Source organism: Drosophila obscura, unplaced genomic scaffold, assembly GCF_018151105.1.
Source record: "Drosophila obscura isolate BZ-5 IFL unplaced genomic scaffold, ASM1815110v1 contig_109, whole genome shotgun sequence".
NCBI lineage: Eukaryota > Metazoa > Arthropoda > Insecta > Diptera > Drosophilidae > Drosophila > Drosophila obscura.
In genome coordinates, this window is record NW_024542690.1 from 526,020 (window position 1) to 546,113 (window position 20,094).

A 20,094-nucleotide genomic window follows, 5' to 3' on the forward strand; every position below is an offset into this window, starting at 1 on the left:
CTTATATAGTACAGATGAAGTAAATCTTTTTAGACCGATTTGGCTAATTGTTTAAAAATAGTTTAAAAGTGCCTTATTGCTGAAAAAGTCGGAAAATTGTGTGGAAAGTGTTACATCAATTTTTGATCCGTTTTGAAAATTGTTTTGTGTGATGTGAATGAGCAAACGCTCCCTCACAAATTTTCTCCCGTGTAGGGAACCAATTTTTATTTAATGTTTATTTCTTAGGTTAAGCTTTGACTGTCCCAGTACTCATTATATTTTTCTTAATTTTAATTATACGACCCTGAAGGCGAAGGTACTTCGCTGTCTCGTGATTTCAGGAAAGGGGGGAACAGTGATCAGACGGCATCCCTGATAACGCGTCATCAACGGAAAGCTCCCACGACCGAGGTAAGCCCAGACACGAATCGAAAGCTCCAACAATAGAGAGTGTAATGCTCGGCCACCAATACCATCGTAAGACTGACAAGAGAGCGCGAGAACAGTACAACAGCAGCCGCAACGAATATCAGCGCCGAGACAAAAGAGCGGGATAGTAGAGCCACGACCGAAACGTCAAGCAGAGAGAGAGAGGGAACCCGAACGAAGCAGACGAAACCATAGCAACGGCACCAACACAACCAATACTAACGTAAGCTCGATATGAGAGCACGAGAACTGTAACAACGGCGGCCGCAACGAATATCAGCGCCGAGACAAGGGAGAGAGAGAGAAATACCGAATACCGAAACCGAGCGGAGAGAGAGCGTGAGGATGTAGCGAGGAGGGAAAATGAAGCCGGGAGACCGGCAACAAGGCTCGAGATCGTGAGCACGAGAGATCGAAGGGGAGTCGGTTCTGGAGCTCTAAACGAGGCAGAGGTGCGCGCAAAGTCGAGCGCAAAAACTAACGGCATTTACGGAAGGCGAGAATCGACACACACGCCTCCAGGTGTACGCGGGCAACTGAGGAGGACAACGGTCTCCTGCCAGAGGACACAACAGGGATCTTGCTCTCGCAAGAATTCAGGGTAAGTGAGTCTCACCGTCGTGAGTAGGCGGGCTGCTGAGCTGTGCGGTAGGCAGGATCAAACGAGCCCGGCAAAGGGAAGGAACAAAGAGTAAATATAACGCCATCATCGTCGTCTTATATTATTTCCTTATTTTTTCAAGTCGTGTGTGTTTTGTTTTTGGAGCAAGAAGGGAACAGTGATGGATATACGCGCAACAGTGGGTTCCTCCATGCTTCTCCCCACCCCGCTAGTGTAGATCCGTAGCTTCCCAGAGATGCCGCCCGCCGACTGTCCAAGCAGCTTCTGGGAAGAATTTCCATATTTCCCCACTCCTTGTAGCTTGCCAGAGGTGCCGCCCGGCGACTGCCCAAGTGCCTTCTGGGAATAATTTCAACGATTTCCCGCCCGTAGCTTCCCAGAGGTGCCGCCCGGCGAAAACGTAGTTTCCAGCCAGGATTGACTCGAAATCTTCCCAGTGGCCCACGTGGCTGTGATAGAAAATGCAGTAATGCAGAATTGGTAGGGACACAAAAAGCATAGCGTAACAGCGGGCGTCGGGACTGTACGCACCCGCGCATAGGCATGGTCGGTCAGCAGCAGTAGGAGGAACGGTGAATTGTTTTTGCAAACCGCACGCCCAATTTTCACGTATAGCCGAGGCTGGCTTTCCTTACCTCCCTAGCCGTAGCAGGCAGCAGCAGAGCAGCACCGGAGCAGCACCGACCCCAAGGATCAACGATTACAAGAACCAACGACCAGGATAACAAGGAGCAACGAGCACAAGCATCAACGATTACAAGGACCAACGACCAGGACAACCAGCAGCACCGTCCCCAAAAATCACCGACCAGGAACCAGACATCCATCCAGTTCCCCCAGGAGTAACGCACCCCCTAAGCTTGGAGGGGGGTAGGATCGCCGCACAGGTGACCATTGCCGGGATACTATTGTCAGCGACCCTCGACACAGGGGCGAGCTCAGCCGGAGCTCAGCACGGAAGGAAAAATACGGAACGTAAGGACGCGGGTCCGCCTGGCAGACGGGACTTTGAAGGAAGTGACCATAGCAGTAACAGTCAAGGTAAGACTAGACCAACAAGAAACGCAGGTGACATTGTTAGTACTACCTATTGTGGTCGACGATGTCATCCTTTGACTTGACTTCCTATGCGGCATCAAAGCCATAATCCAATGTGGACGAGCAGCTGACTCGGGAAATCAACCCGTTCATTCTGACGACGCCCCGCACCGTGACTTTCCGTAAAGACCCTTCCCCACGCAAACCCCCGGATAACGATTATCGGACCGACCCCACGGCAACCACCAGGACAACACTTACGACACGATTGGACCCTGTTGGACCCAACGCTGCCCACGGAACAACGAATTTGATCCTCGAACAAGCCAGACCCCGAAGCACGGACATCACAAAGATGACATCAGGACTCGATCATACCAGCATACCCAATGACGGAACCTCGACGGAGACGACTGCGATACTACTGGATACACCCAGGGCCAGTCCGTCTACCGACAGGCACAAACGGAAGAAACGGAACCTCGACGGAGACGACTGCGACACCGCAGGATGCCCCCAGGACCAGTCCGTCTACCGACGACTCAATGCCGGACGCACACAGAATCAACGGGACTACGGCGAAGTTGCCTGCGACACCGCTGGGTACTCCCAGGGCCAGTTCATGCCCTCGCCAGTCCAACTTGGACAACGCCAGGAACCTCGAATCTTCAGCGGAGGAGGCTGTTACACCGCTGAATACTACCAGGGCCAGTCGACCTACTCTGAAGACATACCTGGACAACACATACCAGCATCAATCATACCGGACTCTGCAGCAACGCCCCAGGAACCATTCCACCTAGCCCCGACGATGGAAGATCCAGCTGCTCTACCAGGACAACGCCATCACACCAATCCTATCCAGAAATACCCAGAATTTGCCCCAGGACGACGACGAGAGCACATCAAGACGCCAGCATCGCACCAGCCCATGACGGACAGATCGAGAGGAACGATCCGGAAGATACCCGCCGAAGTGCCGACGCAGCCACTGGCCAACGGCGGAATCCATTTCGCAGGACAGGCCTGACGACCCCTTTCACCGTAAACTTAGCCATCATCACCAGCACGCTGTTCGAAGAACCCCCGCTACAAACGTCCTGGACCAAAGAACCACCACCTACTCCTTGGGTGGCCGCGTTCTTGGAGGAAGAATTGGCCAAATTCGAGGGCCTGGCAGGTATTTTCCACATAGCCTAACATACGATTTGTATGAAATATGACAAGCCCGTGAAGCAACAGTATTACCCTAAAAACCCGGCCATGCAAAAGATCATAGATGACCAAGTCGACGAGTTACTGCGGGACGGATGAATCGAAGCTTCAAAGAGCCCCCAAAGAAGACAGATGAGATGCGTGTCGACTTCAGGCAATTCAACGCCCATTCAGTACCTGCCGCCTATCCACTTCCCAGGATCAACCATCTCCTTGAAAGACTACGCGACGCCCACTACATCTCCACCTTGGACCTGAAGAGTGGGTATTGGCAAATCCCGACGGCGGAGGAAAGTCGAGAGTGCACGGCACTTACCGTTCCAGGCAGAGGACTCTTCCATTGAAAAGTCATGTTGTTCGGCCTGCACTCGGCCCCTGCAACGTTTCAGCGAGCCCTGGACAGCGTTATCAGATTGAAGATGGAACCTCATGCCTTCGCTTACTTAGATGACAGGTGTACCTAGAGCATGTCGTTAGTGAACAGGGGATCCATACCGACCCAGAGAAGATTGTGGCAGTCCGGAAGTTAAACCCCCGAGTACTATCAAGGAGTTGAGACGCTGCCTAGGAATGGCATCGTGGTATCGCCGCTTCGTCCCGAACTTCGTTACGATCGTGCAACCCATGACCAGCCTCCTAAAGAAGGACAAACCGTGAATCTGGGGAGAGGAGCAACAGAGAGCATTTGAGAACCTGAAAGAGAAGTTGACCCACTTGGGTCACGGGTACTTACTCGTCTTAGCTTGCCCAGACTTTACGGAAACGTTTACCCTATAAACCGATGCCAGCTCCTACGGGTTAGGAGCAGATTTGACACAGCAAATCGCCGGATAAGAGAGTGACTCTCTCTAGCCTATGCCAGCCGCCGCCTTTTGAAAGCCGAAGAGAGCTACTTGTCAACGGAAAAGGAGTGTTTGGCTATCATCTGGGCTATCAGGAAGTTACGGTGCTACTTGGAAGGTTATCAATTTGACGTCGTTACCGATCATCTTGCCTTTAAATGGCTAAATTCGATAAACAGCCTTACCACCGTGGGAGCCAGAACGTAGTAGCCGACGCACTCTCCCGTCAACATATCGAAGCCTTGCAGCGAGCCTTAGAGGCACCACCCATGTGGCTTTGGATTCAGCGACTGCGCAAAAGGATCCAGGAACAGCCCGAAAAGTGCCATGATTTTCTGATCGAGAACAGACAGCCTTCTGTAAGTGGGTGGAACTGGTGCGAAAGGCCACCACCGCCCAAATATAAAAAGCGTGACCAGAGCAGTAGGCAAGATGAGAAATTGTATGACTCGATAACTTCTGTCGTTTTGTTTATTACTTTTAATGCTCTTATTGTCTTGGTTTGTTTACAATTTTAACCTGCTTGTCTTGCTAGTTGTGCTGCGAGCTGGTGGACTGCCTAGTGCAGTGTCTTGGGTTTGAGCTGATGGACTGCCTAGTGCAGTGTCTTTGGTTCAGGCTGATGGACTGTGTCGTTACACCATAGAATAATAGTCAATAAGTAGAAAGCAATGAAGTTATGTATGAAATGTAATGTAGTTCGTAAGGTTACGGCATGAAGTCCCGCCACTGTAAATCCAAGCAACATGTAATTACACGCCCACAGCATAGCCGACAAGCGATGCGTGGGAATAAAGCACTCGTAAATTGAACTTCGTTTTGCACGGTTTATTTTGTTGATCGCCCTTTATCGCCGCCCACAGCTCTGGTCTGTACAGCTAATTCCCGCGTCTCAAGCCTAAGTAAAGGCATCAAACAAACAAACAAAAATTGTTTCGAATTTTCTACATGGCGCCCGAGCAGGGACCTTGGGATTAGTATCGTTTTTAAATTAATCGTTGTTCGACCAGAACGCTGTTCGCGAGTTAAAGCCGCGAAAAAACCGCCGAGCCAACAATCGACAATCCAGAAGGAAGATCACGGAATCCACGGAAGACCACATTGGAGACCGCCATACACACCTACAACCGAAGCAGAACATGGACATTGAGTTGCCAACGCCCAGGGAAGTGGATTCATCCGACGACCAGGTAACAATACCAAAGCAATAGCGGCTAAAATAATAGCGTTTAATACCTATTGGCTTGGCATTGAACAGTATTGAACATTCACCTACCGTTTAACTATTCGTGATAGCTGGGTAGTTCGGGAAGAGTATTAGAAGGCGCAACGACATAGTTTACCGCTCATTTCGCATTTGGTAGCATTATTTCGCATTTCGTTTCGTTCGCTGAGAAAACATTGACCCTTGCAGCGGTAAACTAATTTTCGCGCTCTTTAATGTACAGCATACGGTTCTCTTAAGTTTACGTTCGTGCAGTACCCTCGTCGTATTTTTGCTCCCGCAGCTTCGTGGTTATCCAACTCTCTAACTGGTGTCGCCCAGCTTGTCGTTTGTGACGAGAGCTGATCATCCGCTCTTATATTGTGCCAATCAATTGAAACATCGTTCGCCACTTCGTTTTTGGGTCGAACGCTGTTCTAATTTAGGTATTTGTGTGCGCTTTGACATCTAATTTTCTAGCTGATGTCGCCGAGCTTGTCGTATGCGCCAGAGAGCTGATCATCAGCTCTTATATTGCGCCACTCAATTAAACATCGTTCGCCACTTAGTTTTCGGGTCGAACGCTGTTCTAATTTGGGAGTCGAGTGCGTTGTGCGCATTAGAATTTCGTTTGCTTATTGGTTCGAACTTGGTTCGAGCTCAGTGTGTCGAGCCAAACTTGGTGTTGGTTGCGTACGCTTAGCTTAGCGTTGCGCGCATTGGAACTCCAGACGTCCGTTTCGTAGGGGATCGAACGTGGGTCGAGTTTGGTTCGCCGTGACAGAGTTCGGTTGCGTTTGTTGCGTTTTTGTCTGTTCTAACTGTTGCAGTCGTTGTCGCATCGGACCTAATACGTTTATACGTGGGTACTTGAATACTTTTGCCGTACTGTCAAACATTGTTCTCATTGAACGCAGTGCATTTCCTCAGGTTATCGTCGCTTTCGCTTAGCAAGTTTGAAGTTTAGAAGTTAGGAACAGCCAACGTTGGTAATTTAATCAACATGTCTAAAGATCATGATGAAGAGAAGGCAACTGGGAGCGGAATGTGTGGAAGCACGAAGCTCACAAAATTGTATGTGAGGTTGAAGAAGATTAGCGAAGATATAAATCGAATGAGGATAGCATTTGAGGAGGGTTCAATTTCGCTGGATCCATTACAAATCCAATGTCGTTTGGAAATATTGAACTCCTATATTGAAAAAGCAATGGCCCTGCAGTCCGAGATCGATGTACTAGACCCAGATAATTCAGATAGGGCGGCGTTGGAAGAAACGTGTGTGATCACAAAGGCTCTGTACATGTCGGCAGCGACCAACAGATCCCCTCAACCATACATGAATTCAGCACCCACACACCACCACTCCAATTTGCCAAAATTGAAGTTGCCGAAGTTCAGCGGCTTACAAACAGTTTATGAGTCTGTTTGAAAGTTTGGTAGATTCCGACCCGTCGTTGACCAATATAGAGAAGTTCAACCATCTCATATCATGCTTGTCCAATGAAGCCTTGCGAACCTTAAAGGCGTTCCAAATGTCAGATGCCAACTATCCAAAGATATTAGAAAGTTTGAAGAGGGTGTACGACAGAGTCGCTTTTATCGCTAGGTGACGAGCGAGAGGTTGCTAACGCCATGATAATACATCTGCTGTTATCTAAGGTGGACCCATATACAGAAACAAAGTATGAGGAGCAGCTTAACTATGATGAGCTCCCTTGCTGGTCGGATTGTGCAAAAATGTTGAACCGCCGGTACCAACACCTTTCAGCAGAGGAGTCATCCAAAGCGAGAGGCAAACCAAAGTTTGACATGCCGTCGACCAGCAAGAAAACCAGCAGATCGTCATTTTCTTGCGCGAGGGCCGAAAAGTCGACCGACCCCAAGTGTGTATATTGCGGCGCCAACCATTCGATCGGAAACTGCCAGGGATTTGGGGCAATACCCGTCTTGGAGCGTTTCGAGTTCGCAAAAGGCAAGCAATTATGCATTAATTGCCTCCAATCTGGACATAGGGTATCTCAGTGCACATCCTCTAAGTGCAGAGTTTGTTCACAGAGGCATCACACCCTCTTGCATAGATACGCAGCTCAGAGCGCAGATTCAGAAAGTCAGGCAATAGGAGTACAAGCATCGTCCCATCCTGCGCAGGTGAAGCAGGCATCCAGTGAGCCCGAGCATGTCATCCTTGCCACAGCAGTGGTAAGAGTTCGGGACAGATTTGGCCAAGTTCACTTAGCAAGAGTGTTGTTGGATTCGGGTTCACAGGTCAATTTCATGACAGAAAGTCTAGCGCAATCGCTAAGGTTGGCAAGGAACAACCGTTGCCTGACAGTGACATCTGTAGGCAAGTCAAGCTCGGTGTCGAGGAGTGAAGTCTCGACGACAATATACTCCAGGTTAAATAACCATAGTTTCTTAGCAGATTTCTGGGTTCTTAGCGGCATTACCAATCAGCAGCCTGACAGAAGTCTGCCCATTAAGCAGTGGAAAATACCTGCGAATGTGGAGTTGGCAGATCCAGCATTCCATCTACCTCAAAGGGTAGATATGCTGATTGGAGCAGACTCGTTCTTCGATCTGTTGTGCACAGGCCAAATAAAACTGGGTGAAGGGGCACCATTGTTGCAAAAGACCCTTTTAGGTTGGGTAGCTTCAGGTCGGTGTAGCAAGCTTCTGACTGGAAAAGCCGCTTGCTGCGTCGCAACCTACTCACCGGAAGAAGACTCTCTGTCTCAAATGGTCGAAAGACTGTGGGAGATAGATGCAACGCCAGAAGAAAAACATTCTCAAACAAATTCGGCAGAGCAGCTGGCATGCGAAGAGTTTTTCAAAGCCAATGTCTGCAATTTACCGACCGGAAGGTTTCAAATACCGTTGCCTTTTAAGACAGACCCAGTATCGTTGGGGTCGTCCTTCGAGGTCGCAAAACGTCGTTTCTTATCGTTAGAGCGACGAACGTTAAGAGAGAGTGAGCTGAGAGACATGTATCTCAGTTTCATGAAAGAATATATCGAGCTCGGCCATATGTCTCCGACAGACAAAGCGATTCCGCCAGGACCACATTATTTTATACCACACCAGTGCGTCCTGAGGCCTGATAGCAGTTCCACCAAGCTTCGAGTCGTTTTTGACGCGTCGAGCAAGACCACAACTGGGTGGTCATTAAACGATTTACTTATGGTGGGACCTACTATTCAGAGGGAATTATTTTTATCACTCGTTCGATTTCGGGTGAATCGGTATGCTTTAACGGCAGACGTTTCGAAAATGTGTAGGCAAGTGGATGTGGCCGTAAAAGACCGGAATTTCCAACTCGTCGTGTGGCGAGAACATCCCACCGATCAATTGCAAATTTTTCGGTTGAACACAGTTACCTATGGTACTTCCGCAGCACCTTTCCTTGCCATTCGTTGTTTGCACGAGCTTGGTGTACGCCACAGAGACACCCACAAGAAGGGTTCTGAGGTGATCTGCAGTGATTTTTATGTAGACGACATGGAGCCGATGACGTAGACACGCTGAAGTCGATTTGCGATCAGGTGTCTGAGATTCTTGGCTCCGGAGGGTTTCAGCTTTCGAAATGGTTTTCGAACCATCCAGAACTAATGGATGGAAACAATGAGGAGAAATCCCTATCATTCAATGATGCCGATTCGACCAAAACATTGGGGATGAGGTGGAGTCCAAGAACAGATACGTTCCGGTATCACTTGGAAGATAGCTTCACAAACTTGAATCCGACTGAGCGCACCATTCTGTCAATTAGTGCTCGACTGTTTGATCCGCTTGGGCTACTTAGTCCAATCAGCATAACAGCGAAAATTTTCCTCCAGAAGCTGTGACAGCTTCAGCTGGATTGGGATGAAGCCATCCCAATGTCACTGCATACAAGCTGGGAGAGGCTAAAGCTAAACTTGTGTGGTCTTGACAAAATAGCCGTGCCTCGGTACGTTATGGCTAGTGGGTGCTCGTCGTTTCAAGTGCATGGCTTCGCGGACGCGTCTAGTCAAGCTGCATTTATGTGCGAGCGCTTTTCGAAGGCCAAACGTACGTTCGATTGATCGCTGGGAAAGCAAGAGTAGCTCCCCTAAAAACAAAGACCATCCCGAGGCTCGAATTGTGCGCCGCAGCGTTATTGGCGCAATTTTGGGCCTACGTAAAGCAAGTTTTGGAAAAGTGTCGAATCGAGAGCGTATTTTTCTGGACGGATTCAGAAATAACGCTACATTGGATTAAAACTCAACCGTCGTCACTTGCAGTATTTGTCTCAAATAGAGTAGCCATGATTCAGGAGCTATGTCAGGGCATTACGTGGCGTCATGTCCGCGGATGCGAAGTGCCTGAGCTCCTGGAGTCCATATGGCTAGAAGGTCCGAAATTTGTATGTGAGCCTGAGCATTGTTGGACAAAGAAAACCCGCATTTTAACATCCCAGATGATGTGAAGAACTCCGAGGCGAAACGGTCCGCCCAGGTTCTAATTGGCGTTGCGAACTCGTTTTCAAATGAAATATTTTCTCGTTTTTCGTCGTACCCCAAATTAGTTCGAGTTTTTGCGTATGTATACCGATTTGCTAATATCGGCAAGAACAAGGAACGTTACAGGGAGCTAACTGCAAAGGAGTTGCAGCAATCGTCTCTAAAATTGATGGAGCTGGTTCAGCGAAGCGTCTTCTCTGAAGAGTTTAAGAAGCTGAAGAAAGGGCATACGCTGCAACCGAGCCTGCAGATGATGGCCCCTTTTATCCAAAAAAGATCAGAGGAGGGGCGATCGTTTACACTTATCAGGGTCGGAGATTGTTGCATGCTCCAGTGCCAATAGAGGCTAAGTTTCCGGTTCTACTTCCCGCTAAGAGTCAATTCGTCGAACTCTATTTAAGGAACCTGCATTTTAAAAATTGTCACGCCAATGCAAAGACATTAGTAAGTTTGCTGAGACAAGAGATTTGGCTAGTAAATGCACGTCGAGAATGCACTCGCATAGTGAGGAGATGCATCCACTGTTTTAGATACAAACCTAAATTGATGGGTCAGATTATGGGGAATCTTCCAGCAGACAGGTTTAGGGAAGGTCGTCCGTTCCTGATTTGCGGGGTAGACTTTTGTGGTCCCATCAGCGTCTCGCTTCGGATTCGAGGTCGTCAGCCGCTCAAAATGTACATCGCGGTATTTGTGTGTTTCGCTTCGAAGGCCGTCCATTTAGAGCTTGTCCCAGACCTGTCGACTAATTGTTTTCTTTTATCTCTAAAAAGCTTCATCGCAAGACGTGGCGTTTCGCTGAGGATGTATTCCGACAACGGGACAAATTTCGTCGGAGCCCGGAACGAGCTGCAGAGGCTTCAGGAAGCGTTCGAGGAGCAGCAGTCCAGCCTGAGGACGTTCGCGGTGGAGCAAGGGATGGAGTGGAAGTTAATCCCCCCGCGAGCACCGCACTTCGGCGGTTTATGGGAGGCGGCCGTCAAGTCGGCAAAGCTCCTGATCGTGCGGCAGGTCGCGGACGCCGCGCTCACCGAGAGCGAGGTGAGGACCGTGTTGGCCGAGGCCGAGGCCATCATGAACTCCAGGCCGCTCACTCCAGCCAGTACGGATCCAAACAACGGAGAGGTGCTTACGCCAGGCCACTTTTTGATCGGCCAGCCCCTTCGTTCGCTGCCGCAAGGGTGCGAGCCAGACGGACGGAGCAGCGGTACCACCTTTACCAAGAGGTGGCAACTACTCTTCGAGCTCAAACGACGGTTCTGGCAGGCTTGGTCGAAGGACTACGTCCACAACCTGCAGGGACACAGCAAATGGCAAACCCCAGAGGCCAACATCGAGGTCGGCGCCATGGTGGTGGTCCACAACGACCATACGCCGCCGCAGCAGTGGATCACCGGCAGGGTCACCAGCGTCGTCGTGGGAGCAGACGGCAAGGTCAGGGTGGCAGAGGTGCGAACAGGAGGGGGCGTGATTAGACGCCCAATCCAAAAGCTGGAACTTTTGCCGATACGTTGAAGCCTGACGTGCGGTCGTTCAAGGCGGCCGGAATGTCGTTACACCATAGAATAATAGTCAATAAGTAGAAAGCAATGAAGTTATGTATGAAATGTAATGTAGTTCGTAAGGTTACGGCATGAAGTCCCGCCACTGTAAATCCAAGCAACATGTAACTACACGCCCACAGCATAGCCGACAAGCGATGCGTGGGAATAAAGCACTCGTAAATTGAACTTCGTTTCGCACGGTTTATTTTTTGATCGCCCTTTATCGCCGCCCACAGCTCTGGTCTGTACTGCTAATTCCCGCGTCTCAAGCCTAAGTAAAGGCATCAAACAAACAAACAAAAATAGTTTCGAATTTTCTACAGACTGCGTACTTTTTCGGCCGATCTTGGCCCTTTTATGCAGCTGGAGAGATCTAGCGCTTAGAGATCTTAATGTGACTAATTGGGTGGGTTGTTGCTTTAGCTTATTTTATTTTTCCGTATATGCTGACGCTACGCTATTTGTAAGGAACTGTGGCCGGCGCTGTATGTTGTATGTGAGTTTGTTTCCGCAAAGCGTAGATCTGCCGCCGTTCCGCTGCTTTTCACGAGCCGTGGCTAGAGCCATGGTTCGTTGCAATCCTCAGCAGATTCGGAATCCCCAGGAAGTTCGTTTGTGACAATGGCACTCTTTTCGGAAATTTTGCGACCAAGCAGGAATGGCATTGGAACACACGTCACCGTATACCCAAACAACCCCACCAACAAAACCCCCCCACGAGGGCGAACAGGACCACCAAGACGATGATGGCAAAATACAGACGGGGCGATCAGCGGACATGGGATGATCTACTACTTGCTTGGCCATCAATAGCAGTGCTTCATATACCACTGGTTTAGTCCAGCATTCCTTGTACTCGGTCGGGAAACGATTGCCAGGAGCACTTTACGAAGAAGTGACCCCAGGAATGGGAGAAGAAGCAGAACCCGCACACGACAAGGCAACACTACTTCAGGAAATCTTCTAGGTGGTGCAGGCCAACACTCAACGGGCGTCCCAAGATCAGAGAAGCACGTACAATTTTCGGAGACGAGAATAGTGACCCACACTGGGAACGATGGTCCTTCTCCGCCAAAATCACCTGTCCAATGCAGCGACGGTTTCGCAGCGAAACTGTCCCCTAAATACGACTGACCATACCAGATCTTATCTCCCAACATAGTTCGGCTGCAAACCCCGCAGGGAAGGCAAGGAAAGACCGCGAGCTTAATGGACCTGAAGGCATTCCACTCGATTGACGACGATGAGCCGGCACAGATGACACCGAAGGCGCTCTAATGAGCAAACGATTCACGAGGGCCACTTGCGATAGCGCACTAACGTAACGTAACGTAGTGAGAGATCGGGCAGACCCCTAGAAGCACGTGGCGACGCAACCGAGCACCCAAGCGCAGGGCAGCGACCGATAGGCAGGACGGCCACCACGTCGCGGGACGCCGCACCAACAACCATCCGTGGCTACACCCCATGTGGGCATCGGGCTATCCGATACCGGATTGTTTCAAGATGGAGCAGGAAGTCTTTGCCGACTACCAGCGAATCCCCCGGGACCACCGATTGGCCGCCATGAAAGGATGGCTCGAGCAGGAGCCTCCATTGGCCCCTAACGCAGAGGCAGAAAAAGGAGACCAGGCCGACGACCGCTCCGCGACAGCTGGGGGCCGACGGCCAACCACGGGCACAGACGATCAAGACACGATCCCGCGTGGTCAGGGCAGCCTGTTTTCACCCTCTTGAACGCCGAACCTAACCGACAAGCACGCATCGCTGCCCCAAGTTGCGGCCCTGCTACCTCACCCCAGCTAGCCGATTGGGAGCCCGACTTTTGCACATTCTGGGACCTGGTGAGCCCTTAACAGGATGATCAGGACACGATCCTGCGCGGTCACGGCAGCCCGGTTTCCACCCTGGTAGTCACTACCAACTCTGGCTACCAAGGAAGCACTGTTGTCCCAGAATGGGACCTGGTGAACCCCATGCAGGCCAAGCCACTCGGTAGGGAGAGAGCAGTTGCAGAGCCCCCGGAAGAAGGTCCCCCCTACGCGGACACATCCGGACACAGCGACCCGGGAGAAAAAGCGGAGCTTCGTCACGACGCGCCTTCGCCAAAGTCTGACGTCGCGCCCCTCATGAGCCTGAGCTTTGCGCCTCAGGGCGACGCCCCGTGGGCGCTACGCCGTCACGTCTCCACCACCGGTAGCCCAGGAGGACGAACTGCCGCCACTGTTCTGAGCCAACGACTTCCCGGAATCGGAATACAGCCTCCCACTGGCGTTAGAAGCTGCCGACTTGCTGAACCTGTTCCGACAACACCCAGGGGTATCGATGATACATGAGGAGGGCCGCTGGGCAGAATCCCCATTGGAATGGCGAATGAATACGCCTGACCGACAGCTTCCCATCGACCTGATCAGCAATATCACGGTCTACCTCTACCAAGAGATGTCCCGGCCAGGGGTAAGGCGACTGGAAGTACATGACGGACGATGCTTCCGCATTAAAATTACGAGACGCCGAGAAGTCACGTTGACTATTCGGACCCCCCGAAGTCAGGAGGGCGTGTGAAGGAGCAAACGCTCCCTCACAAATTTTCTCACCATTCCAACATTCCGTTTTTACAAGGAGACACTCCAGGAGGGACTCCGCAATTTTTATTTAATGATTCAAGCAGAGAGAGAGAGAGAGGGAACCCGGACGAAGCTGACGAAACCATAGCAACGCCACCAATACTAACATGAGCCCGACAAGAGAGAACGAGAACTGTAACAACGGCGGCCGCAACGAATATCGGCGCCGAGACAAGGGAGAGAGAGAGAGCTTAGAACGAAGCAGACGAAAACATAGCAACATAGACACCACAAATACCGAAACCAAGCGGAGAGAGAGCGTGAGGATGTAGCAAAGAGGAAAATAAAGCCGGGAGACCGGCAACGAGGCTCAAGATCGTGAGCACGAGAGATCGAAGGGGAGTCGGTTCTGGAGCTCTAAACGAGGCAGACGAGATTTCCCGCCCGTAGCTTTCCAGAGGTGCCGCCCTGCGACTGCCCACGTGCCTTCTGGGAATAATTTCCACGATTTCCTCAACACGAGACCCACTCTCCGCCCCGTTGACGGTCCAAGACTCGGAGTCCCGGCAAATTATAAATATGTCTGTAATTTCGACCCTGGCTTGACTGAGAGTTGTACCCCGGCCTAGATCGCTTCCTTACAGTGAGTATTATCATCATTAATTTATGTATACAGATCATTGATAAGGCTCTCATCTCTTCTATTTGATAGTACTGAGAGTTGAAAATCCCAATTCGCATAAGTAGGTTGTGGCAAATGGTAATAGTAGTAATAATAGTATAAGTTATAGAAAGTAGTGGATACTAACACTGCACGACAAAATCGAACTTTATTTTCTCCAAGGAACTAAACCGACTTTTTCTGATAGATTTGGGGCTTTACATCTTTTTTAAAGAATTAAGGTTTTTTTTTACTGGATAACTTTTTTTGTAAATAATTGAAAAAAACGGCTATTTTTGTAAAGTGTTTTGCAGAGGTAGAGCTTCTTAACTTCTTATAACTTAATTATATTACATCTGGTTGTAATGAACTTTGCCAAAGATAATAAATGCAGCTATTGTGTAAGTGGACCTAAACACTTGGTTGATTCACCTAACCGTCTAGGTGAAAAAATTATTAGTTTTGTGCTGTATTCTTTTCAGAATTTTGACTTTAATAGCTCAGGAAAACTAAAAAAAAATGATATGCCAAGGTTTTTTGGCACCTTTTTCTATAAAAAAAATTAGTTAAAACAATTCAATTTACGACGTTATAATATTTCTTTATGCCGGCGCACAGTAGCTTGTTTTCCGAAAACACGTTGCAAAAGTCGGATATCGTGTTATTGAATTTGGCAAAAATTTTGTTACACTTCAATTAGGAACTGATCAAGCTAATCAAAAATAAAATTGTATAATTTACAAACAAAATGTTAATATTTATAATCACTGTTAAAAGTTTGACCATTTTTCTGTTTTTGAAAATATTAAGAAAAACGTACTTAAAGGGCAAAGTTAAATGTTTTTCTCAATTTGCTATTTTTTGATATTTTTTTTTTAGTAATTTAACCTGTACAAAAAATTAAACTTTGTTGTACAATAATCTATTTGCCTATTGTTAAATTTTATTTATATTTTGTATGATGTTTTTTAGGGTAAAAAAACGAAAGTTCGAGTTTAACCGTTAATTACGCCAGTTTCAGTGACACGCCTACTTTAATTTTTCTTTTAAAAATTTATTTTAAATATTGAAAATATACATATTAAATTTCAGACTTATACCTAGCCGGGTTCAAAAGTTATTAATTTAGCAACGTGTTTTGAGAAAACGAGAACTGTGCGGGGGCTAGCGGAAGAGTTGGAAGCAACAAAAAGTTTCCTTTGAGCGCTACCAGCGTGTGACGCTATAGCGTATTACACGTTCTCCATCTTCTGGCATCGTTTCTCCAGGAAATCATAGAACTCCGGAGCTGTGGGTATCCTGTCCGATGTCGCAGTCTCCTCCCATTTGGTTTGAGTTTTCGCATCCAACATCTGCAGCAGCATAGGATAATCATGCATCCTGATATCTCTTCAGCACTTCACAGCGTTTGCAAGGCACGCGTATGCAAATTGACGTCCGAAATTGCGTCCGAAACGTCTGGATACTCTTAGCAGAAAGTGAATCTTGATGTGTGCTTGGGAAACAAGTCGTTTGTTATTAAAACGTTTACTAAGAATATCCTGCATTCGGTTCGATCGTTGTAGCTCTCTAGCACCAATTATCGTGTGGCTGATAATTGGCACTAGAGAGCTCCAACGATCGAACCGACTGCAGGGCCGCATCCGAGAGACATGAGCGAAGATGTTGGAACTTCTCGATTTCACTCAGATTTGCATCCGCTTCGATGACCGAATTGAACATTGCAATAAAATGCGCATATTCCACATACCCACCGGAGAAGCTAGGTAGAGCTTGTGAGCCATGATGATGGTATGACCATCCAGAGTTGTTTGGCAGGCTAGAGGAATGACCAGCTACGCGTAAGTGGCCTTGTTAGAGAGCAGACAGCAGCTCAGAAATGAAAAGCGTATCGTAGGTTTCATGCAGATCACTTCCAAACTCGTCTTCATCGAGTGATTCCAACTAAGTACGGGACTTGTTGAACTCCTCACGCATTTCTGCCAACATTTCGAGGCGCACATCTATTTCCGATTTAACAGTTTTATTGCCCGAGAATGACTCGCCATGAAGGTGCAGCCGATCATGCAGTGATGGAACTTTACGCTTGTAAAGCCTCCGCCTTTTTTCAACCATCGCAATATTTGATTTTCGGATTTTCGGAGGGTTGGTCATTCAATTTTAGCTCAGCCGTTTCTCCATAGATTTTAATGAACAACACTTTAAACGACGCCTTACTAATGCACCTATACACAACTAATATAAGCAGATAAGACATAATTTTTTTGACTTTTCCTGAGTTTTTAAAGTCAAAATTGTAAAAAAAATATCTCGAACAAAGATTTTGGTGTTAAAAGCTTAATATTTCACAGACGGTAAGTTAAAAAGAAAAGGTGGTGAGGTCCAATCAGAATGGCAACATTTATTAGAACAAGTTGTAAGATACTTAAATTATGTGAACAAAAAGCGCTACCTCTGAAAAAAAGCGTAAAAAAAACAACAGTTTTTAAAAATTCTTTAAACAATTTGAAAGCTACAAATCTATAGGAAAATGTGGGTTTGCAAATGTTTCGTACCCAGTCCATAAGTTGTAGGTCAATCTTAGGAAAATAGCAGTTCTTCTAATATTATTGTCTTCTATAAAAATGCTTGACCCCAGAAAGAGCAGAACAAGCCGAACGCCAGAGCCGAAGACCTGGGAGCCAATCCAAACAAGAAGGAACGTGTGAGTCGCTTCTGGGGACGCGACTCTACTTAAGAGCCTTTTTACACCGGACCGCATCATTGGATTTTTTCGTTAAATGGAACATGCAACATTGATGTCCATAAGGGCCCTGTGGATAGAAGACGACAATGATGCGGCCGCATTGCCGTATTCTGTCTAGTATTTTTACCAAATACTGAATTATTCGGGCTATCGACGGGGTATCGACAGCAAACAACTGTCAAACAGTAAATTAAATTTAATGTTTAAATACGAACAACACGGACTCCTCCATAACAAGCTCCATAAACAATTGGGTGCTCGTAGTGAAACTCTAAAATGCACCGTTTTCCATACTAAAAAATAAATCGCTCATTATTGTGATAATTTCTTTAAATTTCAGTAAAAATACTTTTGCTCTCTTCTTATTGCTCACCGAGTTTGTTTACATTAGTAGTAGGCCGAACAGCTGACAGATGCTTCCAAAAAGATGCGGCTTTGGTGTAAAAGCCTCGCATCATTTTTCCGCACCTTCGACAATGATGCGGGAGTGTAAAAAGGGTATAAACCCGTACTCAGTCAGTTTTTTGAGCTTATGTATGTAGAATTACAAAATTTTTTTTTGCTACATCTGGTATCTACATCGTTTAGATGTAGATTGTATATTCTACATCTCACATGTAGATTGTATATTCTACATCTCACATGTAGATTGTATATTCTACATCTCACATGTAGATTATACATGTATCATTTAGATTCTACATCTCGTCCGCCTGAGGGCACTCGCGTACATAACAAGGCAGAGTGTGCGATCGAGAAAGAGAATGAATAGCTGTAGGAGGCGGGGGAAGCAACTGATAATAAATTTCTTCATTCATTCTATAATTATGATCCGATCGGATTCAGATTCGGCAAATATGGTAGATATTGTCATTATCTACGATCATCAAAATTGTGCTTGCCACAGATTTTCGTCCTTTTGTTGGGGCGGAAGGGGGCGGGGTGAAATTTTGAAATACACTTGTAGCTGTGTGATATCACATGAGTCTGGAAACCAAATTTGGTTACCCTAACTCTTATAGTCTCTGAGATCCAGGCGCTCAACAAGACGGACGGACGGACGGACGGACAGACAGACATGGCTATATCGACTCGGCTATTGATGCTGATCAAGAATATATATACTTTATGGGGTCGAAAACGTTTCCTTCTCTGCGTTACACACATCCACTTTTACCACAAATCTAATATACCCCTTAACTCTTTTTTACGGGTACGGGTATAATAAAAATTCTAAACTTAAGGAAATACTCCTATGATTCCTATGATGAATCATAATCAAATTGACAAATATCAAACTTACTTGTAAAGTTCTTTCGATTACTTGCACGGATTCGTTCCATTTTAGCTTTTACGCTTTCCAAAACGTTCTTCTCATATTCACGACGGTCATAAATCTGCTTGTAGTGCAAGTTTTCAATAATTGAAGCTCCCCTGTAAAAACAATAGAAGAGTAAAAATCATTTTAAACAAAATTTTGTAAAGGTAGGTATGGTTTATTTAAAAACGAGAAGGAAAGTGCGAGTCGCTTCTGGGGACGCGACTCTACTTATACTCGTACTCAGTCAGTATATACATTTTTGAGCATATAATTTTTTAGAATTACAAAAAAAAATTTACATTTTACATTTTTTTGCTACATCTGTTATCTACATCTACATATATTATGTATATTATACATCTAACATGTAGATTAAACATGTACCATTTAGATTCTACATCTCCTCCGCTAGGGGTTGCTCGCGCACTGAACGCGGCAGAGTGTGCGAGCGAGAAGGAAAATGAGTTGCATGGTCGTTGGCAGGAGGGGGCAGGGGAAGCAACTGAAAACTAATTTCTTCATTCTGGCTATAATTATGATCCGATCTAATTCAGACTCGGCAGTCTGGTAGATATGGGCATTCTCTACAAAACTTTTTAGTTTTATCGTATCTTTAAAAATGTGCCTGCCACAGATTTTCGTCCTTTGTGTGTGCGGAAGGTGGCGGTGCGAAATTTTGAAATACACTTGTAGCAGTGTGATATCACATGAGTCTGGAAACCAAATTTGGTTGCCCTAGGTCTTATAGTCTCTGAGATCTAGGCGCTCAACAAGACGGACAAACAGACAGACAGACGGACAGACAGACATGGCTATATCGACTCGTTTATTGGTGCTGATCAAGAATATATATTCTTTATGGGGTTGGAAACGTTTCCTTCTCTGCGTTACACACATCCACTTTTACCACAAATCTAATATACCCCTTAACTCTTTTTTGAGTACGGGTATAAAAAATAAAACAATCCCACCACACTGGGTGCTTTCCAGGTACTTGGAAATATTTCTTGCCCTGTAGCTTTCCACTATATGGAATGCCCAGAAGTTTCGTAGCCGCTATCTCTAATATGGTTAATTCATTAACTCATTAATTTAAATAAACCCAAATATACCCCAAAAAAATATACTGAAACGACCGTGTTTGGAAAACGGTAGCATCATGTGGACTCAGCGAAACATTCGAGACGTCTTTTCATATAATTGTTTATTATTTTCAGTTAACTTAAGCAATAATAAACTTATTTTATAGTTGTTTCGATTACTTGCATGGATTTGTTCCATTGAAGATTTTACGCTTTTTAACTCTTTCTTCGCATTGACTCATCCACAAACTATCACTCCTCGGGTTTCCGAATAAACTTCTTGCTGATGATGTGAAGATATGTTTTGGACGCCCTCAATATTTGGTGGTTGATAAACATAGAAAATTTAGCGTCATGATATTT

General features: G+C 46.8%; 1 protein-coding gene across 9 annotated transcripts in view; it reads right to left on the reverse strand.

Annotated features, from left to right (window-relative positions):
* LOC111073210 (piezo-type mechanosensitive ion channel component) overlaps window positions 1-20,094 on the reverse strand; it is a 164,414-nt gene that overhangs the window by 16,706 nt on the left and 127,614 nt on the right. For all 9 annotated transcript variants that reach the window (XM_041595308.1, XM_041595298.1, XM_041595290.1 and 6 more), the window contains one exon: window positions 18,632-18,762. In XM_041595308.1, the coding sequence (XP_041451242.1) occupies window positions 18,632-18,762 (131 nt within the window). The remainder of the gene's footprint in view (window positions 1-18,631; window positions 18,763-20,094) is intronic.